Source organism: Citrus sinensis, chromosome 8 (genome assembly GCF_022201045.2).
Source record: "Citrus sinensis cultivar Valencia sweet orange chromosome 8, DVS_A1.0, whole genome shotgun sequence".
In the NCBI taxonomy this organism is placed as follows: domain Eukaryota; kingdom Viridiplantae; phylum Streptophyta; class Magnoliopsida; order Sapindales; family Rutaceae; genus Citrus; species Citrus sinensis.
Genome location: NC_068563.1, coordinates 15,417,268 through 15,444,213, shown reverse-complemented (window position 1 = coordinate 15,444,213; position 26,946 = coordinate 15,417,268). Strand labels below are relative to the sequence as shown.

Genomic DNA, 26,946 nt, shown 5'->3' with positions numbered 1-26,946 from the left:
TAAATGCGTGGTTACGGTACCACTACTAGGGCGAGTCGACCCATGGCGCAAGGTACGGATGGACTAACAGGTTCGTCAGACACTCAGACCCACGTAAGTAAGGGTTCTAGTCTACTGTTTTCGTATACATTAAGCTCGCCCTTACAACCAATCATTGCTTCAGTCAAAGCAATGGTCAACGTTATGCACCATAACTTCATGTACTTCATTACACACGAACCTAATCTCTACCACATAATCCATTTTTAAATCTATCTCCAATTTTATCCCAATTATTACCGATCCTAAGCTTGCAACCGTCTGAAATTTGAAAATGACATCAATGCACTGATCCAAAAACTCAAAAATATAAAGAGTGGGAATATTGACATTCCTCTAATAGAATGAGAATGTGTTGGGATGTCATTGATGGAATGGAATGAGCTGAGATGGAAATACGTTGGGAATGGGAATGAGAATTAGATTCTAATGTTTACTTGACAAAAATAAATGGGAATGGGAATGTGTTGGAATGCCATTGATGTGTTTACCTCACAAAATAAATGAGAACGAGAAATAAGAATGAGAATCAATTTACCAAAACACTCACAGTATTAAATAATATAATTTTCATTATATAGATACATGTATAAATATTATTATAAAAATGATATTAATTAAAAAATAAAATTAATAATACTAATAATAATAATAAATGTTAATAATGATAAGATTAATAAAAATAATAATAACAATAATTAATAGTAAGTAAAATAATAAAGTTAATAAATTTTAATAATAATAATAAATGTTAATAATGATAATATTAATAAAAATAATATTAACAGTAATTAATAATAACTAAAATAATAAAGTTAATAAAATTTAATAATAATAATTAATAATAACTAAAATAATAAATTTAATAATAATAATAATAAATGTTAATAATGATAATATTAATAAAAATAATATTAACAATAATTAACAATAACTAAAATAATAAAGTTAATAATAATATTATTATTAACTTTATTATTTTAGTTATTGTTAATTATTGTTATTTTTATTTTTATTAATAATAATAATAATAACAACAACAACAACAACAATAATGATAAATTACTTATTTTTATTAATTAATATTAATCGAAATAAAAAAAAATAATTAATAATATTAATAAAATTTAATAATATTATTATTATTTAATAATATTATTATTATTATTAATGACATTTAAAATAATAAAATTAATTGTGATTTGAACAAGGGTAATTTGGAAAATATGAAAAAATTAGAGGGATACAAAAGTAAATATATATTTCATTCACATTCCCTCATTTTCATTCTCAACCCCCCCATGGGAATTAGATTCTCATTCCTTATTCTCAAATTATGTGGGACCCACATATTTTATTTATATTTCCAAATTACATTTTACCAAGTAAACATGGGTTTAATTCACATTCCTTCATTCCCATTCCCTAAACCCTCAAGTAAACACACCATAAATATCTTTTAACACATTTTTTTCCTAATTAATCCTATTAAAATATTTTAAAAATTATAAAAAAAATTTAACATCTCTATCAATGACAAAAATACCCTTAAGTAAAACTTATTGTGTAAACTCATTCTCTAATTTTTTAATTAAATATCATTTCAACAATTAGGTTTCTTCGATTTAAATTAAAAAAAAAAAAGGTTTTCATTCTCTTCATTGTAGTTATCGGTGGAAAATTCATTACCCAAAAATTAGAGAAAAAAGTAATCTTTTTTAATTTCTAAAATGAAATAAATTATTTGACTTTTGAGTGGGGTTTAATTAAAAAGTGTCCTATTGTATACTTTTAATAAAGGTTAAAATTGTATAATAATTAATGGGGTTTTAAGAGTATTTAGAGGGGTGTCAATGGTCCTACTCAAATACAAAAACAATCATTTTGTCCCTGAAACTATCATTTGTTATTTTTTACCTAAGGTATCGATAAACCTTAATAAATTAAGCGTTTCAAAACACTTTAACGTTGTAGCTTTTAAACTACAGCGTTATATCTGCCCAACCGTAATATCAAATAGCATTAACAATTTTATGCTTGAAATCTCTCTTTCCCTATTAATTTTGTTATCAATATTTTGGATCATTATTGTTGATATTAAAATCCGGTCGAGCTGATGATGACGACAAGATTGTCTTGTCAACGCTTTAATCTATTTGTTGTAATAGAATTTGAGTTGTACTAATGCTTTTAATGATCTGCAACAACAAAAAACAGTCAGGGGTCCAGATTTTTTTTCTGGCGATAACTCTCCAACGTTCGAGTCAGTGATCGAGTTTTTTATCTGGAAAAAAGAATGATATCTCAAACACATGTAATTCTAATATTTTTGGACTGTTCATTCACTTGGAAAAAGAGACCCCTAATTTAGGATCTTTCGTTATTTTTATAGACAATCGCCAGTGTTGATTATTCTTCAATGTGTGACCGTTACCCAATTGAATGCGCTACTTGAATGCAAAAGTTAATACGCTCGTTTGTGTGATTACTGTGCTACTGTTATAACACTTGATTGCTATAATCATTGTATCATATTATGCCTATACATTACGAACATTAAATAAATCCTAACGATATGAGATACGAGATAAAACAAATGCGACCTGATTATGTTCTCCTCACTGAGCGTTGATCGAGCTGGAACATGCAACTAGATGTCTTCCTCCTCTAGCCATGTAGCTTTATCTTTTTACACCTTAAACACCAGTCCCCCAAGTTTCTAGTATTTGAAGTGAAACGAAATAAAACTATAAACTAAGATTTCAGCCAGGAGACAGAGACCTGGTTTTGCATCTTGTCGAATTAAATACCCATGATGTGGCTAAACTTGGGCCAAATATTTAAATTTCGAAGTGCCGGCCCTTGGGTCTCTCAGCACATCTCTTCGAACCAGCGCGTCCTTTCAACTCGTCATGACGCCATCCCAAATGTTTTCCCTCCTTTTATAAATCCTAAATTTCTCTCTCTTTTCTCCTTCCCTTTTTCTTTACTTCTTATTCTTTGACTTAGAATTGTCTTTTATCCTCTGATAAGGGTTGATACCAATCGCCCCAACCGCAGCAATCGCTATTCTAATTCAAACATTTTCAGGTATTTCTTCCCAAACCTTCTGCCCTAATCTTTGCTTTTCTTACATCACTTTTTTTTATTATCTGAATTTTGGTTCTATTTACCACAATGCCTAAAGTGAAACGTACATTGATAACCCTTGATAGTGGGAACGAATTGGGTGTCTCACCTGATCATCTCGGTAGATTAAACTCTAACCCTCAAAGACTTACAGAAGAAATTGGGCCATCTAGGATTAGGGATCTTCCTAGAAGAATGTCTCTAGAGATTTTATATTCTTCTGGAAAAGATAGACCCTATGGTGGAATTGGTGAGAGAGGGAGAGATATCAATAAGGATTTGGTGCTAGAATGGTATCGATGATTAGTAAAGATGAGGATAATGATGAGAGTTCCTTAAAGGAATCCCAGCAGAAAACCAAAATCAGCCATAGAATTGAAGCCGAGTCATAGCCATCGATTTCATGGATTATGAAACTACTCAGGAAGATTTAAAAAAACTTAGGATGGAGTATAGCGTTCTGGATGACATCGAGTTGAAAATTCATAGTAAGGACGATATTCCCAATCATCCCCTAAAAAGGTGTGTAACCTTATATCTGGAATGTTTTAGGCTTGGTGTTAGGTTGCCACTCTAGAATCTTGGGAAAACTACACCTATTTCTTGGTCAACTTAATCCTAATGGATGGAGAGTCCTTTCTAGTCTATATGTTCTATACTAGAGATGTGGGATGACTGTGCCTTCTGTATAGGAGATAAAACATCCGTACCAGCTTAGAAGTAATCCAAAAGATGCGAGCTGGTATTACTTTATAAGCAGTTTGAAGCAAAGAAAACCTATTATAGATCTTCCCACCTTCAATGGAAATTGGAAGAACAAATTTTTCTTTGTTAGAGGTAACTGGGGTCAAGTGATCTTCTCAACAAAAAAGGAAATATGCGTTCATTCTCATTTTTGCACTCCAGGTTGCTCGCTCTTCATTACACTTTTTTCATTGCTTTTGTTGTTTTCCCTAACTTAATTTTTTTTATGTTTTAGTTTCCTGGAGTCTAATCTACCGGATAAAGGAAAAGCCAAAATTAAAGGTCGAGATAACTTTGGCCAACGCGAACTCATATAGGGACTTACTATCTATTAACAACTTGGTTAACTCCCATTTGGTACCTGGAGCATCTGAAGAGATGAGTAGCATTCTTGACTGATGAAAAGACGTGGTTGCACTGACTGTGCCCCGAGCTATTCATTTGCACAATTTAAAAAGCCAAGAACCTCTAAAATTATTTCTCCTATTCGAGCTCTCCCCTCTCCTTCTTCTGGTGAGTCTGAAGACCTGGTCGAGAGGTCTCCAGCTCGTGAACTTGCACCTTCAGCCCCTTCACAAACCCAGTCTAGGTCTGCTCAGCAGGGTGAGGCGAGTGATTTTCTTTTCAGATTGACCTCACCAAGTTTGTAAAACAAGAGTTCATTGCTTACCAGAATGACCACAATGCACCTGACCTGTATAACATCATTCAACGGTGTGCCGATAAACTCTTTGTTGCCTTTTTTACTCTATAAGTTTAAAATCGATAGCTACGACAACAAGTTGAAGGCTGAAAACCAGAATCTGAAGAAAGATTTGGAGTAACAAAAAGAGCAGTCAACCAAACTTAACACTATGATTGAGAAGCTCGATGAGAAGGCTGCCTTGTCTGATTCCAAATCATTATAGCTCGAATGTGAACTTTCATGCGTAAAAGATGAGCTAATCAATGCCAGGAAAGATATTGATACTCAGAGATTTTCTCTCCAGCGGCAGGTTAAAGTAGAAACGCACTATCTTCAGGGTAAAATCGATTCCTTGGAAAAGCAGAATGTTGATGAGTACAATTCTGGGCTGTCATTATACTATGATTGCATCATGTTCATGCTTAGGAAAAAATGTCAAGATTTAGACAAGACTAAGCTTCAAACGGGTGTTAATGCCTACATGGACGAGCAAAACAAGGAGGCTGGAGAAATAGAAGCACCTCCTCAATTTACAAGGGAAGTGCCTCCTCAAACCACTGTAGATGCAGCTCCTTCTGTTACAAAAGAAGTGCCTCCTCAATCCACTGCAGATGCAGCTCATCCTGTTGTCGAGAAGCCTCAAGGACCTGATGCAGATCCTTCTTCAAGAACTTCTTAGAACTTTCCTTGAATTACTTTCATGTTGAATGACTTTATATTTTTTTTTTCAAAAAGAACACTTAAGCAAATCTTTAGGCTAAGCTTTTCCTAGGACGATTTTCGTACGCATATTCATCTGCTCGATTTTTACCTAGTCGAGGTGTTTAACCGAGCTTTTTGAACTGGACTTGACCTTCGCTTCGCTTCGAGTAAGCTCTGAGACTTCCAGGTCTTCCTACTATCATATTTAAACTTAGTGCTTGCCCAATTATAATTAATCGAGCTGGCACTAGCAGACTTCAACCTTTGCCTCGCCTCGAAGAGGCTTTGAGACTTTAAGACTTTTTGCCTACCCTGAATGTAACTTTTATGATGTTGTGATTAGAATAATCTTTGATTCCTATCTTGCCTCACGGACTAAGAGACTTTGAATAATTGAATTTTATCATTACAATTCTTTTTATTGTAAATGAATGGAGTATCGTTATTTTCTTATAGAGATTTTATAGGAAACGGATTACAAATAATTCAAACTACTAACAAAATTTTACTAGAAAGCTTACTGGAAATACTTTCGTAGTTGCTCTGCATTCCAAGGTTTCTTGATTTCCTTTCCATCCGCGTGAGCTAACTTATATGCACTTGGTCCTGCTGCTCGTAAAACTCTATATGGTCCTTCCCAATTAGGACCAAATACCTCGTGGTTAGGGTCTCTCGTGCTCTGATTTACCCTCTTGAGCACCCAATCATCAGTCTTAAATTGTCGTTTCCACACATTCCGATTATAATAGTATACAACCCTTTGCTGATACTCTGCTACTCTCTTCAAGGCTAACTCTCTTCTTTCTGCTAACAGATCTAAGTTTAAACACATCTGCTCGTTATTTTGTTCTTTATTAAAATGTTTCGTGCAGTGTGTGCCCATCCCGATTTCAACTAGGACAACTGCCTAGTGTCCAAATGCTAATACAAAAGGGGTTTTTCTTGTGGCAGTCTTATGAGTGGTCCTGTAAGCCCAGAGTACACCGGGTTATTCATCGACCCAAGCTCCTTTCCTTTCACCAAGTCTGGTTTTCAACAGCCTTTTGATAGTTTTATTGACAGCCTCTACCTGCCTGTTTGCTTGTGGATGAGCTGGTGAGCTGAATTTTAGCTCAATTCTCAATTCCTTGCAAAATCCTCTAAAGCTATTGTTATCAAATTGTTTACTATTATCCGCAATAAAAGTGTATGGGATACCATATCTGCACATGATATTCCTCCAGATAAAATCAGTTGTTTTCTTATCCGTGATATTGCTCAAAGCCTCAACTTCAACCCATTTGGTGAAGTAATCTATCGCGATGATGGCGTGTGCTGCTCCTCCTCGACCCTTTAGAAAGGTCCAATAAGGTCAACTCCTCATTGATCGAATGGCCATGGCGAGGTCATCGATGTGAGATTTTTTGGCAATTGAGTGGGAACATTTGCAAAGCTTTGTCAGTTTTTACAACACCTAGTCTTCTCTCGCGCAACCTAATGCATTATTGGCCAAAAGTATCATTGTCTTAATGCCTTGAAGGCTAAAGACCTTGCACCGGAGTGGTTCCCACAGACTCCCTCATGTATCTCCCTTAGAACGTAATATGCTTCCTCATTGTTGAGGCACTATAAAAGAGGTAAAGTATATCCTCGTCGATACAGTACCCCATCAATTAAGGTGTACCTAACTGCTTGACACCTAAGTTTCCTTGTTTTTTTATTTATCTATAGGCAAAGTTCCATCTCGAATATATGAGATTATCGGATCTATCCATGTCCCTCCAGTATCTAAGCACATCACCTCTACATCTTGCTCAATACTCGGAAGAACTTTGACCTCTTTGGAAACCGATCGAGCATCTTCACATCTGAAGTTGCCGCTATTCTAGCTAGGATATCTGCTCAAAAATTTTCAGCCCTTGGTGTCTACTTGACTTCCACTACTTTAAACCTATCCATAATTCACTTGGTACACTTAAGATACTGCTCTATTTTTTCATCTTTGGTTTGAAAGCTTCCGTTGAGGTGGTTAGCCACTAATTGAGAATCTGTTCGAACCTTTACTTTTTTTGCTCGCAATGCTTGTGCTAACTTCATACTCTGCTTGGTTGTTGGTGGCTCAAAATTCAAAACTTATTACTATGAAATTTCTTCACCTTCTAAGCTAATTAAGATCGCTCATGCACCTACCCCTTGTTCACCACTAGAACCATCCACCATCACTGTCTAGGCTTCACTGCTTTCTTCTTTATCTGCCTTACTGCTACCACCACAACCTTGATCTGCATCCATGCTGATCGGATTTTACGGATTGCACATCAATCCATATCTGATCCATGATTTTGCGGATTATAAATTTTTCATTCAATCCAATCCACATATTGGTGAAATTCAATCCAAATCCAATCCATACATCTGCAGATCGGATGCAAATTTGACCCAATCCATATCCAATCCACCATTTTGCGGATTGGTTTGCAGACTGAAAATTTTTAATTTTGTCCAATGCACAAACTAACTAAATAAAAAAATTTAATTAAAAATAATTTTACTACCAATCAAATTGAAAATTAAACTAGAATTAACTGAATTAATTGTTTAAATAAAGCTAAAAAAATACATTTAAAGTTTCAAAATACAACACACCAAATAGAAAAAGATCTTTGTTTATATCAGTATATGGAAATTAACTAATTAGGAAGCTATATTTGTTTTTTTTTATTTTATATTATTATCGGATAAGATATAATATATTGTTAATTAATTATATTTTAACTTATTTATTTACTAGTAAGTACTAATGCCATATTTACAAGTTTTATTTTTAATTAAATAAATACATTTTATTTTTTTACGGATTCACGAATTTTTGCGGATTTACAGAGGTGGATCCGTATCCAATCCATCGATTGCGAATTATCAATTTGGTTCAAAAACGACCGTGAGCTTGACATGGTGATTTGGATTGATTTGAGGTTGAATGAAGTAATGAGAAGGGAGATGATGAGGACTGAAAGAGATTTTGAGAAGCAATTTGGTTCAAAAATGGCTTAAGATGAAGAAATCTAGAGAGAGAAAAAATCATTTGAAACCCTAAGTTTAAGTTCGGATCTATTGAATTTGATATGGGAAATGGATTTGAAAGATGTTTTTGGCCTCAAGAATGGATGGGAAACAATTTTTATGGATCGAATTGCATCAAAAATAAGTGAAAATGATAGATTTTAGAGAGAAAACGAGAGAGGAATAATCGGTTTTAGAGAGAGAAAGCTAACTGGTTTACCGAAAGAGGGGAGAAGAAGATGAACAGTGTATATATGCCCGAATCTGGCTTGCCGGATTTGCCTAACCGATTAACCGGTTGTGGGCAGTGAGTTTGCAACGAAAACCGGATTTATGAATTGAATAACTGGTTATCCGGTTCTGTCCAGCAAAGGCAATTTGCGAATCTGGTGTTCTGGATATCACGAACCGGATTGCCGGTTGGATCCAGAATATTGCAAGTTGAAACCGGCTTACCGCTTTGCCTAACTGGGTGGCCGAATGAATCCAGAATGCTGCCAAAGTGCAACTCGAATCCAGGTTTCTGGATTTACATAACCGGCTATCCGATTAAATCCAGTGAAGGGCATATGCAAATTCGGTTAGCCGGATTCCATAATCAGTTTATCTGGATTGTTCCAGTAAGCACCAAAACAAAATCATGTTTTCCGGATTATATAACCGATTGCCCGGTTCTTTCCAGAAAAAGAGATAATAAAAGAGGTTTATCGGTTTTCCAATCTGGTTTTCAAGAATATGACTCAGAGAATATAGGCAATCTCTTAGACTTGTATTATACAACACCATTTTAATTTTGGCTTTAAAATTGATTAATTTGAAATCATTTCGAGATTCAAAACTTTTCAATAAGTCATTTAATGCATCAAACATAAATTCATAAAATAACAAACATATCAAGCTATTTAATTCATAAAGCATAAATTCATACAATAACGAACATATCAACTTAATCAACAAATCAAGATTCAAGATGCAACATTCATCATTCCAAGCTCATGTCTTATCTTTATAAAATGCTCTTCACTAAGAGGTTTTGTAAAGATATCTGCAAGTTGATTTTTAGTAGAAACAAAATTGATTACAACATCTCCTTTTTTAACAGGATCTCAAGGAAGTGATGCCTAATTTCTATATGCTTAGTCCTAGAATGTTGAATGGGATTCTTGGATAGATTAATAGCACTAGTATTGTCACACAGGATAGGTATTTGATCAAGATTAATACCATAGTCTCTAAGGGTTTGTTTCATCCAAAGCATTTGTGCACAACAACGTCCCATGGCAATGTATTCGGCCTCGGTGGTTGAAAGTGCAACCAAGTTTTGTTTCTTACTAAACCAAGAGACAAGTGAATGACCTAGGAAGTGACATGTTCCACTAGTACTTTTTCTATCAACCTTATATCCAGAAAAATCAGCATCCGAATAACAAGTTAAGTCAATATGAGTTCCCTTAAGATACCAAAGGCCAAGATTAATGGTGCCAATTAAATATCAAAAACATCGTTTGACAGCAAGCATGTGTGACTCTTTAGGACAAGATTGAAATCTAGCACACAAGCATACACTAAACATAATATCAAGCCTACTAGCAATCAAATAGAGTAAAGATCCGATCATACCTCGATAAGTCTTGATGTCAACTTCCTTACCTTTCTCATCTTTGTCCAGCTTGATGGTAGTACTCATTGGAGTGTTTTTTGCCGTTCCATTATCATAGCCAAATCTTTTGAGTAGATCCTTCACATACTTGGCTTGATTTATGAAAATACCTTCCTCGTTTTGTTTGATTTGGAGTCCAATGAAGTCCTTCAACTCTCCCATCATACTCATCTCAAATTCTTTGCTCATACAAGATGAAAATTCTTCACAGAACAATTCATTAGTAGAACCAAAAATAATGTCATCAACATAAATTTGAACAATAAGTATATCTTGGTTCTTATGCTTAACAAATAAAGTTGTGTCCGCTTTTCCCATCGAAAAATCGTTATCTAACAAGAAGTTTTTAAGCCTATTATACCATGCTCTAAGTGCTTGTTTTAATCCATACAAAGCCTTAGATAACTTATACACATGATCTGAAAATTTTTCATTTGTAAAATCAGGGATTGTTTCACATACACTTCCTCCATAATATAACCATTTAAGAAAGTACTCTTGACATGAATTTTATATAAAATAAAATATTTATGACATGCAAAAGTTAAGACCATTCTAATGGATTCTAGTCTAGCTACAGGTGCAAATGTTTCATCAAAATCAATTCCCTCTTCTTGGTTGTAGCCTTGAGCCACTAATCTAGCTTTATTTCTTGCAACCACACCGGATTCATCCATTTTTTTTCTAAATACCCATTTAGTGCCTATAATGGATTCATGCTCCAGATTAGGAACTAATTCCCACACATTGTTTCTCTTAAATTGATTCAACTCCTCTTGCATTGCCATAATCCAAGATTCATCATTTTCTGCATCCGCAAAGGATTTTGGTTCAATTTGAGAAATAAATGCAGCATGCTCACATGTGTTCCTAAAAAATGATCTAGTTGTAACACCTCGTGAGGGATCTCCTAAAATTACATCCTTAGGGTGAGAAGAAATATACCTCCACTCCTTGGGGAGTGTTTGAGAAGTACCTTCATTTTGCTCTGCATTTGTTTCTTCATGATGTTCCTCTTGAATTTCATAAGGTGCATCTTTTTTGTTGTCATTTAATGCTTTTTCTTGCTGTTCTTCTGCATTATCATCAACAACGACTTTCTCCGTAGATGAGGGGATAGACTCATCAAATGTAATATGCATAGATTCTTCCACAACCAAAGTTCTTTCATTATAAACTCTAGAAGCTTTACTTGAGTTTCAATAACCAAGAAAAATACCAACATCAGATTTTGGATCAAATTTACCAAGATTATCTTTTGTGTTCAAAACAAAACATTTGCATCCAAAGACTTTAAAATAGCCAATGTTGGGTTTTCTATCTTTCCAAAGCTCATATGGAGTTTTATTAAGATTAGGTCTAATCAACACACGATTCAAAACATAACAAGCGGTTTTGACGGCTTCGGCCCAAAAATACTTAGGCAAAGAATTTTCATTCAACATGGTCCTAGCCATTTCTTGAATAGACATATTCTTTCTCTCTACTACTCCATTTTGTTAAGGAGTCCTAGGAGATGAAAATTGATGCTCAATGCCAAAATTATTACAAAAGTTTTCAAATGCATAATTTTCAAATTCTCCACCATGATCACTTCTAATACAAGAAATACTACATCCCTTTTCATTTTGAACCTTTTTGCAGAAAACTTTAAATGCATCAAAGGCATCATCCTTATTAGCTAAGAATAATACTCATGTGTATCTAAAATAATCATCCACAATTACAAAAGCATAATATTTATCATTTAAACTAGCATATCTAGAAGGACCAAATAAATCTATATGAAGAAGTTGAAGTGGTTTTAAAGTAGAGATATGATTTTTGTTTTTGAAAGAGGTTTTGATTTGTTTTCCAAATTGGCAAGCTTCACAAATTTTATCTTTTTGAAAACTGATTTTTGGAAGACCTTTAACCAAATCATTTTTCGAGATTTTTGAGATCAAATCCATACTTGTATGACCTAATCTTCTATGCCATAACCAACCATCATCATGCAATGCAAAGAAACATTTATCATTTGTAGAAAAAAAAATTATGAATTATGAACAAAAAAATTTATCATTTATCATTTATCAATTATGAACAAAAGAAAAAAAAATTAAGGCAACAATGCGCACTGCCTCTTGGTGCGACAGGCTCGCGCGAGGGAAGCCAAGCGCGCGAGCTGCTTGCCTACACGCAACTCGCGCGCACTTGGCTTCCCTCGCGCGAGCCTAGCGCAACTCGCTCGCGCGAGGCCGTGCCCTCGCGCGCGAGATGGTCGCAACGTGCGCATCTCGAGTGCGACGCAGCGCCTGTCGCACACGAGATGTGCGCGGCGTGCGCACCTCGCGCGCGCGAGATGGGCGTGCCACGCGCATCTCGCGTGCGACATGCGCGTCTCGCGTGCGACATGCGCATGTCGCGCGCGCGAGATGGGCGTGCAGCGCGCATCTCGCGCGCGACATGCGCTGCGTCGCACACGAGATGCGCGCGGCGTGCGTACCTCGTGCGCGCGACATGCGCATGTCGCACGTGAGATGCGCGCGGCACGCCCATCTCGCGCGCGCGAGGTGCGCACGCCGCGCGCATCTCGCGTGCGACGCAGCGCGAGTTGGCTTCCCACCTTTCTCTTCTCTTCCCTTTCCCACATGCATCTCACCCACCACCGCCATTAAAACACCACCAACAACAACAACATCCCAAACAACAACAACATCCCAAACAACAACAGCAACAACAACAACAAGAAAAACGGCAATAACAACTCACCTAGGGTTTTCAATTTTTTTCTTTGATTTTGGAGATCTCCGAAGATTTTCAACGTGATTTAGCTTCTTTCAAGTGCCAACAACTTCCTCCGCTGCCGATGTACGCTGCCGCCGACAATCTATAGAACTTCCGGTGATGAGATTTTGGTGAGAGGGGAAGGAATTTGCTTGAGGGAAACGTGAGAATGAGGAGGGTAATTTCGTCCATAATTTGGTGATTTGGCTAATGTTGAAAGAAAAAAATTTGAGGGGTTAAAGTTGAAAAATGCCTTCTTTTTTTGGCTTGTTTTGTAAATTTCCCATAGCTTTTGGTGACAATATACAGTTAATCCGTATAAAAAGAATTCTGATATTAATTAAGCTGTCGGAAAATCACCCCACAAGCTTATGGACAAGGAAATTGAGGGGAATATGAAAAAATAGAGACTATCTTTGGTCAGATGAGAACACTTGCTTAGGGCCAGCGGCCTACCAGCTCAAAAGATGAAGAATGAATTGACGACTTGAACAAAATTACATGTTAATTTTCATATCAGTTGGAATGGGATACAAACTTCGAAGGGTAGGGGTGCGAATCAGTGCAGCTCAATTCGGTCCGGCTCGGAATTGAAAGAACCAAACGAAATCGATTTATTTTTTAAAAATTAAAATCGAACCGAAAAATGTAAGTACAAAACGAACTAAATTTGGGCCTATAGGGCCTTTTCAATGTTGTAGCCCATTACGGCCTCATTTAATTTTTTTTCCTTAATATGTAATTTTCTTTTATTACAGAACTCATAATAAATACATCATAAACACAATAATTAACAAACAAATATTCAAATCCACCACTAAAAGCAATTTTTTAATTTTGCCCAAAGCAACCTCTTGTTCTACATCAATGACTTCTAGCACTACATCGTTGACATCTTATACTTCAAAATCTGTCTTCCATTCTATAGAAATCCGAAATTGACTTTTAATTTGATTTTCGGTTGTTAAGGAGTGAATTAAGGATTGATTTTTACTTTAGATCTAGAGTCTGATTTGTTAGAGAAGATATGACGAATTTGTAAAAGCAATATATGTAAGTGTATGTTAAGATTCTGACATCACCAATTAAATTATGACGTGTAAATTGTTATTAAAATTACTAAAACATCTCAGTTTTTCAGTTCTATGATTTGAATTGATAACCAAACCAAATATACATTTTTTTTTACTGTTACTAATAATCTGATTTTTTAAAGATTTATGACCAAATCAAACCGTCGGTTTAATTCAACTCTTTCGGCGTGACGAGTTTTTGGCCCACCCTTTTTGAAGAGTACGATTAATATTTATATATTTTCTATAGATTCAACAAACAACGAGTAAACTACTTTGGCATGTTTGGTGGTGGATAGTTTTTTGTCCAATCCCATATTTGTTTCATATTGGATAGAATTTTATACCACATCATTAACTGCAGTGGGACCTACCATTTAATTCCCAATTATGCCAAAAACTTGTCTAATGGCCCCTCGTAGGATAATTACTTAGGAAAATTTTGTTAAACTAAATTACATTTAGTCATTAAATTAATTGATAATTATCAAATAAATCTTTTAGTTATTAGAATAATAAGAGAAAATTAGATAATATATGAATTATAATATTAAATATCTTTTGAAAATGCAAAATCATAATTTTTAAAAAATATTTTCGTATTGTGACAATAAGTTAAATCATTTATGACTTAAAAATAAAACTATCATTTATAATTCAATTCAATTATGAATTATATCAACACAATATAATATTAATTACGATTCTTTCTAAACATATCCTAGCATATCTCATTCAATTCAATTCAGCATACTAAACACACTCTTTATATTGCCCAAGTAGTACTATCCCAATTTTTTCATCCCAAGTATTGATGATGCGACATTCATGATTTATTAATTAGATGATCAATTTTCTGAACTTTATAAAATTACTTGTTACTTCTTCCAAATATCTAATGAATTAATGTCACCTCATTTGCGATTGAAATATTAGAATTTTTTTTTTTAAATAAGAGGTAGGCTAAGCTTAAATTTATTTTTTAAACTTTTACCTCCTCAAAATTTGAATTCTAACAACCAAATAAATAACACTATTTGAAAATTACTCAATCATGTCTTTAGGGTCTATTAGAATATTATTTAGGAAGTATAATATTATTCATGATATATACGAACAAGTACAATATTATTCACAACATATGTGAATTATCCAACACTTTTATCATTCTTCTAATTTATTCTTCGCTTATGATGCCATATGTGATGATATCGTTTTATAATGAATTACCATTTATTGATCGATTATTATCTTATTATTTCACTACCATATAAAGATATATATACAGGTCACGTCCTATTGTAACGTAATTTTAGTACAAATTTATCCAACTTGATAAGAGAATTGATTTCTTTTACCAATTGTTGCATAAGATAAGACGTGAAACTAACGTTCATCCAAATTAAAATTCACATGCGTGCATGGAGCTCTGAATATGTTTACATTACATATTCAATTCAGTCAACAATTAAAAAAGAATTGAATTACACAATACGTTGAACAGCTGTAAGATTGGACTTTGGAATATCTATAAAACTGAACAACTCTTCTAGAAGACTAGAAGGGGCATCACCCTCTTTATTTTTTAAAAGAGTGATTAAAAAAAGAGAAAAGAAAAGTCAGACCATTTGAGTGTACGTATTTTCTATTTGCAAGTGGCTACTAATGTCCGAGGACCGTCCTTTCTAAAGAAAGAAAAAACTTTCCAAGTTCAAGAATAATATTATTAATCAATTGATGAAGCTATAAATTAATTAATTTTAAAAATTTTCTTTATGAAATTCAAACTTAGTGGAAGTCTTGTGGGAAAAATCCGAGGCTAGTTGTCTTAGCTCCTTTGTTAGTGCGGGTGCACCGCAGTAGAATACTCCTGCACACATCAAATAAATAAATTTTAGAAATTATTTTTGATATGAACAAATCTTAGAAATTTAATTCCACGCAAAATGGAAATTAATTAGTGGTAGACAAAGAAAAAGAACAGTGGGTGGAGGTAGGTGAAAGCGAAGTTGAAGAAAAAGAACTGACCAATTCTAGAATCAGGATGATGAAGAGCAATTCTCTTGTAAACTTGTCTCCAATTTGGCTTAGCAAAGTGAGATTTGACACGTGTCCCAGAAACAACATCAACACCATTCTTTGCATGATGGAGTGATTGAAGCATAGCTATAAGCGCTGACCTGGCATCTCCTTCTTCGTACACACTTGTGCAATAATTGTGTAATTCTATTACCCTCTTCTCATCCATCTCCGCCACCTCATTCATTATGCCTTTGAACCACTCGAATGAACCTTGTTCCCTTGTCACCCAATAGAAGTATGCTTTTCTTGTATTGAATGATGAATTCTTGTTGTTGTTGTTTACTGTTAATCCTGACTCTAAATTGTTGTCTTCTGATTTCATGTTGTTGATGATGTCTTTGACTATGCTGATCATGGGAGTAGCCCCAATTCCAAGCCCCACTAGTAGCACTACATCATATTTTTTATAGTCTTGAGCTGGTGCTCCATATGGTCCGTCTATTAATATCTTTGGAAACCTGCTACATCACAAGATATAAATTTTAATTAAAAAAAGGAGAAAGACACAAACAGAATCTTGATAGAACGCTAACAGAAATATAAGCGAAATTAGTTGAGATTTACTTTATTTTTTAGTTAAGTAATTAAATAGGTATTTGTCTTATCTTATCTATGTCAACATTCTGTCAAATATTTTACATTAATTTCATTGATGAATTATTAAAGAGGAAAAAACAAAGAATACATACCCTCGAGAGTTATTTTCCCTTTCTGCTCTAAGAAGACCGCTCTTCCCAGCAGGTGCAGGCTGGCAAACCTAATAACCAAAGACAATCACATAAAATAGTGTAAATAAGATTAAAAAAAAAGTTAAGTAACTGAGCACATTAATAATATTAAGCATAATGAAATTAGAATTTTAATTGACAAACCTCAGAGAAAACTGTCTTAAGCTGCCTAGTCCAATCGCCCAAAGTTCGGATATGAACGCTGAGGTAGTCATCTCCTGGTGATGATGTGATGGAAAACGGATGCCTGTCACACCAATTATTGATAGTTTAGTGCTGTTAATTAATTAATGTTTAATTAACTAATTTAATAAATAATAATAAACTAATTTTTCAATTTCAATACCATTCGAACGGTGAGACGGCAGCGCAATTTACGAACATGTACTGTCCGCTCTTGTATTTGAAGCCTTGTGGTTTTGACATGTGTAATGCCAAGACATTTCCAGGATAAACAGCAACCTTCACATAATATTAATTCATCTTATTATTTCGTTATGTCTCAAATTAACTAGCAACACACTGAAATCTCAAATTAACTTGCAACACACTGAAATTAACAATAAAATTAAGGAATATATAGTTGCAAAACCTTGAGAATCTTGACAGGCTCGATGCTTGATCTCAAAGCTCTAGTCAATCTCTCACAAGCATAAAGAACCATCGGGACAGCCAGATACATCCATGTCTGCAGTCGATAAATAAATTGAAAAAGGAAGTTAACATTAAGTTAAATGAAAATGAAAAACAAAGGAACTGGTGGTAAGGTAATTGATCACTTACCGTCTTCTGATACCATTTCTTGGTGAGATAGAGTTTAATTCCATGGACAATGAGAAGGGTATAGACAATGATGAAAAGATGATGTGAGTACCAAAAGGCATTGAATCCAGTGAGTCTTTTAAGTGGTTTTGGCAGATTGAGCTTGTTGCGCCTGAACCAAGGCGTTGCCAAAGTGAATGCTATCACCATTAACACCACCATTATGATCCCTGTTACTCCTTCAACTCCCTTTACAAACCACCAGTAATTATCCGGTTGCTCGTCCCCAAAGTAAGGCTTCATTGGCTCGTATTCTTCTTCAGTCGCGTGGAGGAGTCGCGGGAAATCACAGGTTAGATGAGCTCCGCCGTGTAATATAACTCCAATCCCAATTCCAACCGCGATCACCTACGTTCACGTGCATATTATTATTTATATCAAAGGTTAAAAAAGAAAAAAAAATGACATTGAAACTGTACATTTGGATTTATCCGTTAAAGATATTAATTATTACCTTATGGAAATTTAAGTTGTCATCGAAAGGGACAACAAGTCCTAATTTAGTTTTGTTTCTGAGCCATGTGATGGTGTTTCGGCAAACTGGTAATAATATCAAGGCCATGTTGAATTTAAGTGTCTCTGCTCCTCCTTTAGCAATGCAAACGCAATAGCCCATCACATCATAAGCAGCCTTGTTTCGGTACTGCACAAACTTGTAGGCAAATAAACCCCCAACAATTCCAAGCCACAACAGCATAATCCAAACCCTTTGCCAATTATCCATCAAAAAGTACTTAATCTTCTGATAACATTTTCGTAATGGGTTGTTTTCTTGGGTTGGCTTCAGCTTCTGGCTCAACATTTGACTCAGAATTCGACTGTCTCCTACTCTTACAGATTGATTTGGAGCTTGCAACAACAATGTTTCCAGGTTATGAATCTGCGACAAAAAGCCAAATTTCGTACTCAATTTAAATAAAATTTTAAAAAAAATCCTTCTTTTTTAATCTAATTAATTAGAAAATAAATTACCATGATGTATCCGGCATTGTCAGGGTCTAATTCTTCCATAATCATGGCTGCATATTCCTCTGCTTGTTTCTGAATGTTGGAGAGCTTGTTTGCAGAAGCACTCAGACTAATAATCTACACAGAGAAATAGAAATCATATATATAAACTTAAAATGTAGCGTTTTTGACCAAGTATGTATGCGTAACTTGCTTAATTAATTACCTCTTTGACTTCTTCTTCAGTGATTCTTCCATCAGCGTCTGTGTCGACCCTATATAATAATTAATCAAAGACGGTTAGTAAAAATAATTAATCAAGATATACAATTTGATTTTATACTGATATGAATTAATAAAGTAGTTAAATGAATTACATGTCAAAGAAAGTTTGGAGCCTGGAGTCAAAGCTCTCGTCGGAAATCTGGTCCCAAAACTCTTTGAGCTGAGCTTTGTTGATAGAATCACCACTTATATTATGCTTTCTACAAAGTCCTCGGAATAGCTCACCCGCAAATTCTTTAGACTCCTTGTTCATCCCTGTCAAAATTAAAAATAAAAGAACAGAATAAGTAATTGATCCTATATGACATGAATCAGGATCCTAGCTCTCATAATCTGAGCTAGATCTCCTGAACTGTTAAAGACGTTGTGCCAGCAAGTACCTATGCATTCGCCGAACATCGAGCAATGAAGAAGGCCGTCGGAGGTCGTGATGGCGAGCTCGTTATACCGCTTCTCGACGGCAGGCCAGCCATTTCCGGCAGCTCCCGTCTTGGTGGTGATGAACTTGAGTCCTTTAAGAGCATGAGCTGCAGCGGATTTAGTCCTATCAAAACGCCTGCTGCTGGGTCGCCGTGTCAAGGAAGCAAAGCGTTTGAGCTCTTGAGAGACCTGCTTGATATGCGAGGAAGTGTTTCTGAACAAAGACGACCGAAATGATGAAGATTTATTATTAATCTCCAAAGTCTTCTTGGCCAACAGTGACAACTCAGGATCTTCGTGATGAAGTGCGCCCTGAACGCTGTGAACTGCGACAGAGTCATCACGTATGTCCAGTGTGATCTCTACATAACCACCATCATCGTTATTGTTACTGCTGCTTGTGACTGCTGCTTCTGGCGGAAGATTGAACCGGGCGCTTTTCTTGGAAGCTCGTTTATTGGCAAGCGGTCCGCTGAATGCGCTTTTGTCACTGCCAATACTTTCAGTATCTGAATTGTTTTCAATATAGCCTCCTCTGCCCTCCTCGCTTCTCATTTTTTTCATGAAATTGAATGAATGAATGAATGAATATGAAGAATTTTCAGTCAATTGAAAGACTACTCGTATGTTACTAATTTTGAGTGATATATATTTGCATGGAGAAAAAGAGATTATTATCAAACAGTTAGCGGCTGTCTAATCTCTTTAAAATGTCTATGCATTTCTGATTTGATGATCATATGGTTTATATATATATATATATATATATAAAGAAAGTTGAATGTAAACGCGATTCAGAAGAAGCTTGTAGGAAAGTGATATGCTGGTCAAACCTGACCTTAGGACCAGAAAATTTTCATTTTTTTTTTTAACACAAAAAATTATAGTATATAAAAGGAAATATACGGTTACTAAAAATACGAAATCATTGTTTGCTGGTAAATAGGATGTATAGCAAGATTATATGGCTTCATCATTGACTTTTGGAATGTTCACAATTCAACTTGAAAGGGTTTTCATTTGGAGGCCAAAACGAATTCATAAGAATTCGTGTTGAATATTAAATGAATTGGGTCAAAATAATTAGATTCAAATTCGATTCGTTTATTAAACTAATCATAGTTTATTCAGATATCGATTCGTTTTTTAAACGAATATTCATTTATTCGTTTAATCAAATGAATAAATAAATTGAATTAGATTTGGATTTGTTTAAATTCATTCAACTAGAATTATCATATTATATATCAAATAATAATTAGTAAACAACGAAAATTAAGAAAAATAAATTATCATAAATTTATCGTCCTTACAATATTTAAAGTTTTAAACATCTTAACTCCACAACTCTAAACTTCAAATTACCAATCCATTAAAAAAATAATAATAAGAATTAAAATCCTTAAAATAAATATTTTTGAACCATAGTGACTTTTCTGTAAGATTTCTTATTTTTATTGCATTGTTCAATAAATGAATTTTAAACAATTTGTGAGCTTAATCCCATATTTAATTCGTTTATTTAGCAAATCGAATCAAATTTGACCAATTTATTAAACAAATTAATTTTTCAAACCCAAATCCATTGAATTCATATCAAATCGAATCGAATAAACAAATCTTGACCTATATTGCCACCCCTAGTTTTGATTAAGGAATTTAGCTTAGGCCAATTCAAGATAAAGAAATCTTGATTGCGAAATGACCGGATCTGTCCTTCGTTGTCTTTGAGCTCTAAAAGCTCCAAGCATCGGTTTAGTGCCTTCCAAAAACACTATGATGCTCAAATCAAGATTGGTTCATGAGAAAATAAAGAAAAATGAAAATGAAACTGTTTTTGAATGGGCTAGGATGTCCTTCTGGGAGGATCTACAAAATAATCTGTGTTTGCTCTCATTAATTGTGTAATCCAATTAAAATGACACATTGACTGTTTATATAGCTGAATTTTTTAGAGAAATAACTAATTTTCACTTAAATTGTGCCTAATTGTTGCATTAGGATCACTTTAACCTTTGGATCAAGTTTTACTTGATCCTATCCCTTGTTAAAGAATAATATTCTTAACAATACTATAGAGATGTCCCAAATTTTTGTATAATTTTATAAAAAGTTACTTTAATTTTAGGCATACGTAAAATATTATAGATTAAAGTATGATGATGTATTAAGAATTAGATAAGTTCATTTAGTTTATGAATTATTACTCGATCATTAATTTAAAGATAAAATTGTTATTTTATTAAGAAAAGATCAACTAAGCGGGGCATCATCACAAAACGAGAGAGGGAAATGTCCGTAAACAAGTTATTATTAGTTAATTATCTTATTTTTATTATCAAATTTTTTAAAATAATATAGATGAAAGGATAATATTCTTAACAATATTATAGAGAAGTCCCAATTTTTTTTATAATTTTATAAAAAATTAATTTAATTTTAGGCAAATGTAAACTATTGTAGGTTAAAACTTGATGATGTATTGAGAATTAGATAAATTCATTTAGTTTATGAATTATTATTTGATAATTAAATTTAAAGATAAAATTATAATTAAAAAATCAACTAAGTGGGGTGTCATCACTTTCCACTTTCAATTTGATAATAAGTACGATATTTTGAGTCATGTATTTTTCTCTTTTCCCTTTTTACTCTCACTTTCACTCATTAACTTCTAGTATAAGTGGTGGGTGTCTTGAATGAGGCCATTGAAAATTGTGGTTGAAATATTATAAGTATCTTATTTCATAAGATCTAATAATATTGGTATTTGATATTTTTTTTTAAAACTATTTATTTTATAAATTTTTTATTTTAATAATAATTTTTAAAAATGTATAGAGAGTTGCTTTTATAAGTAGTTTATAAAATAAATCACCACAGTTTTTAAAATTCATAGTATAACTTTAATGTTTTAACAAAAGGATAATTATAACTTATTTTTTTCATAAACCTTAATACACAGATAAAAGATAATTTAAACCTATATTTTTTTTAATAAATTTACCAAACCATATACTTTGCTTTTTAAACCTATAGAAATCATAACAATATTGTAAAGAATTGAGTTGTGACTTTGGGGACTAAATTGTAAACGAAAGAGAGTTACTAGGCTATAGTGCAGATAGCATCCAATGTGGGGTTCTATTTGCAAATACTTTGCTGACGTGGCAAAGTCTGTTATGGTCGTTAGGAGTGCTTCTGGAAAATTGCCAGAAATCTCAGTATAAAAGAGGCTGACGAACTGCCTCTGGTGTGTGCGTAATTACTCTTTGTTTTCTCTTCCAATTTCTATAATTCTTGCTTTGATTGGAAGCTTGTAATCTCCTTTTGGATGTATGATTGTTTGTAATCAGTTTGAGTAATAAGAGCGTGTGAGTTTTTCCTTCAAACAGTGTCGTTTTGGTTAAAGCTCTTTAGCTGGTTAATTTTCTTTCTTTGTTTCTTGATCCATTTTACTTGAATCTTTTCTGGTAATTGGTTCACAAAATTAACAAGTGGTATCAGAGCCTTGGTGGTTTATAGTGATGTCTCTTCCAAAGCATGAAATCGAGAAGTTCACCATTGGTGGTGATTTCTCACTTTGGAAACTGAAGATGAGGGCCCTTCTTGTGCATCAGGGGCTTGAATCTGCTCTTGAGGAAGATGATCCAGAGGCTCTTTCAACTTCAATGTCCGATGAGAAGAGGAAACAGATTTAAAACAGGGCACACAATACTCTCATCTTTAGTCTCAGTGACTCAATCTTGAGAGAAATTTCTGAAGAAAAGATAGCCCTAGGAATCTGGAACAAGGTTGAAGCTTTGTGCATAAAGAAGTCTTTAGCTCATAGACTATTCTTGAAGAAAAGACTATACACCTTCTCAATGAGGGAAGGAGTCTCAATTCAGGATCACATCGACACTTTCAACAAGATCATCCTAGATCTCGAAGGGGTCGAGAATGTGAAGATAAGTGATGAAGACAAAGCCTTTTTTCTACTAAGTTCACTGCCAAAGCCTTATGAAGGTTTTGTAGATACTATGTTGTATGGCAGAACCTCTTTGACCTTGGAAGATGCTAAAGCATCTTTGTGTTCTAAAGAAATCCAGAGGAATGAGAATGATGAAAGTAATGGTGAGGGATTGGTTGCTAGAAAAGAAAAGAAGAAGGATCAGAAAGGTAAGAACTAATGGAAGGGGCAAGGAAAGAATCAAGAAAATACAGACAAGAAAAAGAAGAAAAGGAAGTATTTCTACTGCAGAAAAGAAGGGCACTACATAAGAGATTGTGCAGAGAAAAAGAAGAAAGAAAGTCAAGAAAGATCTAGAGATGCAGCTGTAGCCTCAGATGATTCCACAGATAAAGGATATCAGAGTGCTGATCTCCTGATAGCTTCAAAAGGTGATCTAGAAGGTCAGTGGGTGTTGGACTCAGGCTGTTCTTTTCACATATGTCCCAATAGGTCACTTTATCATGAATATCATTATATTGATGGGGGTAGAGTTCTCATGGGTAACAACAATGGGTGTAAAATTGTTGGGATATGATCAGTCAAAATTAAGATGTTTGATGGGGTCATAAGAATTTTACATGGGGTTAGGCATGCTCCTGAGTTAAAGAGAAACCCTATCTCTTTAGGCATGCTAGATAACTCTAAGTACTCATTCAATTCAGATAATGGGGGGATAAGAGTGACTAAAGGGGGCACTATAGTTATGAGAGGTGAAAAGAAAAATGGGTTGTATATGTTGATTGGCTCTTCTGCTCCTGCAAATGCTGTAATGACAGTAGAATCTGATGTAGATAAAACTAACCTTTGGCATCTCAGGCTTGCTCATATGAGTATGAAAAGGCTACAAGAACTAAAAAAACAAGGGTTATTATGTGGGGACAAGATGGGTAGTCTTGACTTCTGTGAGAATTGTGTTTTTGGTAAAGCACATAGAGCTAAATTCCCAAAAGGAATGCATAGGTCAGAGCATGTATTAGACTATGTACATACTGACTTATGGGGGCCAGCTCAGGTGTCATCACTGTCAGGGGGCAAATACTTCATGACTTTAATAGATTATCACTCAAGAAAAGTGTGGCTTTATATTCTAAAAACAAAAGATCAGGTTGTGGAGAAGTTCAAAGTCTGGAAAACACTGGTAGAAAACCAAAGTGGTAGGAAGCTAAAGGCCTTAAGAACAGACAATGGCCTGGAGTTTTGTAACAGGGAATTTGAGACCTTCTGTCAAAAGCATGGCATTTTGAGACACCAAATAGTCAGATTCACCCCTCAGCAAAATGGCCTAGCTGAGAGAATGAATAGGACTATAGTAGACAAAACAAGAGGCATGCTTATCAACTCAAAGCTTCCAAGGTGCTTCTGGGCAGAAGCAGTGAGTACAACCTGCTACTTGGTGAATAGAAGCCCATCAGCAGCTATTGATTTCAAGACACCAAAAGAAATATGGTTTGGAAGACTACCAAAGTTTGAAAATCTTAGGATTTTTGGATGCCCTGCCTATGTACACATCAATCAAGGTGAGCTGAATGCTAAAGCCTTGAAAGGATTCTTTGTTGGATATCCAGATGGAGTCAAAGGATACAGGGTCTGGTGTGGTGAACAAAGGAAGTGCATTATCAGCAAAGATGTAGTGTTCCATGAGGTTGCTTTGTTGAAAGACAATGCAGCTAGTAATGCTGATATTCTTGCTAATAATGACTCTGAACAGTCTGCTGAATCACCAAAACTCAAGGTAGAGTTTTCTGGTCATGAAAGATTAGCCTCTGATAGTGAAGACATGGTGCATACTGAAGATCAAGACACTGAGTCACCAACCTTGCAACAAACTGATCTACAAGATTACCAGCTGGCTAGAGATAGGGAAAGAAGGCAAACCAGAGCACCAGACAGACTTAGTTATGCTGACTTAATTGCTTTTGCATTAGTAAGTGCTGATGAAATAGCAATTGAGGAACCAGAAAGCTACTTTGAAGCCATTAGTGGTAAGGATTGTGATAAGTGGCTTGCAGCCATGCAAGAAGAGATGGATTCCCTACAGAGAAATAAAACCTGGACACTTGTGCCAAATCCAGGAAACAGGAAGTTGATCAGTTGTAAGTGGATCTTTAAGAAGAATGAAGGTATTCCAGAGGTTGAGCCCTTTGGGTACAAAGCAAGACTTGTGGCTAGGGGGTATGCACAGAGGGAGGGCATAGATTTCACTGAAATTTTGTCCCATGTGGTCAAACACATCTCTATAGAATCATCTTAGCTAGGGTAGCTTTGCTGGATATGGAGCTAGAGCAAATAGATGTTAAGACAGCCTTCCTCCATGGAAATCTTGAAGAACATCTACTGATGAAGCAACCTGAAGGTTTTGAACACAAAGGGAAGGAAGACCATGTTTATTTACTGCATAAGTCATTATATGGACTCAAACAATCTTCTAGACAGTGGTATAGGAGATTTGATGAGTTCATGTTAAATAATGGCTATCACAGAAGCAAGTTTGATAATTGTGTTTATTATAGTGGCTTAGATCAAGGTGGAGCTATATACTTGCTTCTTTATGTAGATGATATGCTAATTGCAAGCAAACACAAATCTGAAGTAGAAAAGCTAAAGAATCTGCTGAAAGGTGAGTTTGAAATGAAGGATCTGAGGAGTGCAAAAATGATTCTTGGAATGGAGATATTCAGAAACAGGGCTGCTGGAACTTTATTTCTAAGTCAAGAAAAATATATCAAGAAGGTTTTAGAAAGGTTTGATATGCATAATAGCAAACCTTTCTGACACCTCTTGGTTCTCAGTTTAAGTTGTCAGCTGCTCAACTCACTGAAGCTGAAAGGGCTCAAATGGATGGGATACCATATGCTTAGGCTATGGGAAGCCTAATGTATGCAATGGTCTACACCAAACCAGATATAGCCTTTGCAGTAAGTGTGGTTAGTAGGTTTTTGAGTTGTTCTAATAAAACTCATTGGGGTGCTATTAAGTGGATTATGAGGTATCTCAGGGGCTCTTCTACATGTGGTTTGCTGTATGGGAATTCAAGAAGTGGTGTAAGTGAAATCGTGGGGTATGTAGACTCTGATTTTGCTGGTGATTTAGACAAAAGAAAGTCCATTTTAGGGTACATGTTTATGTTGAACATGTGCATAGTAAGCTGGAAAGCAACCTTGCAGCCAATCGTAGCTTTATCATCAACTGAGGCTGAATTTGTTGCAACCATAAAGGCAGTAAAGGAAGCTATGTGGCTTAAGGGGATACTCAATGAACTTTGGTTGGATCATAAAATAGTTTAAGTTTTCTGTGACAATCAAAGTGCTCTGCAGTTAATTAAGAATCCAGTCTTCCATGAGAGGACTAAGCATATAGACGTAAAGCTGCAGTTCAGTAGAGAGGAAGCTGCCAAAGGGACTATATCAATGTCTAAAATTCATATTGATATGAATCCAGCAGATGCACTTACCAAAGTGCTTCCCACTATAAAGTTTGAGTTCTGTGTGAACTTAATGGGTGTCTTGCCCAACTCAAACTGAATTCAAGAGTGAATTACCGGTTGTTGAAGGTTTTTTCGATGTTGCTTTGATGATTGTTCAAACTGAATCTGATCTGCAAGGTGGAGATCGTAAAGAATTGAGTTGTGACTTTGGGGACTAAATTGTAAACGAAAGAGAGTTACTGGGCTATAGTGCAGATAGCATCCAATGTGGGGTTCTATTTGCAAATACTTTGCTGACGTGGCAAAGTCTATTATGGTCGTTAGGAGTGCTTCTGGAAAATTGCCAGAAATCTCAGTATAAAAGAGGTTGACGAACTACCTCTGGTGTGTGCGTAATTAC

The 26,946-nt window shown here is 34.9% G+C and overlaps 2 protein-coding genes across 2 annotated transcripts; one reads left to right on the top strand and one right to left on the bottom strand.

Moving 5' to 3' along the window:
• Positions 1-15,224: 15,224 nt before the first annotated feature.
• On the bottom strand, positions 15,225-19,864 carry LOC102616720 (respiratory burst oxidase homolog protein D). The gene is made up of 12 exons (XM_006487593.3): positions 19,089-19,864; positions 18,801-18,963; positions 18,650-18,698; positions 18,448-18,561; positions 17,930-18,355; positions 17,437-17,823; positions 17,246-17,341; positions 17,000-17,115; positions 16,798-16,900; positions 16,615-16,682; positions 15,872-16,383; positions 15,225-15,713 (listed from the first exon to the last, which is right to left on the bottom strand). The coding sequence occupies exons 1-12, from the start codon at positions 19,690-19,692 to the stop codon at positions 15,604-15,606; spliced, it is 2,748 nt and encodes a 915-aa protein (XP_006487656.1). The 5' UTR covers positions 19,693-19,864; the 3' UTR covers positions 15,225-15,603.
• A 6,119-nt stretch (positions 19,865-25,983) lies between these two features.
• On the top strand, positions 25,984-26,643 carry LOC127899342 (secreted RxLR effector protein 161-like). Its single transcript, XM_052432699.1, has 2 exons — positions 25,984-26,340; positions 26,437-26,643. The coding sequence occupies exons 1-2, from the start codon at positions 25,984-25,986 to the stop codon at positions 26,641-26,643; spliced, it is 564 nt and encodes a 187-aa protein (XP_052288659.1).
• Positions 26,644-26,946: the final 303 nt, after the last annotated feature.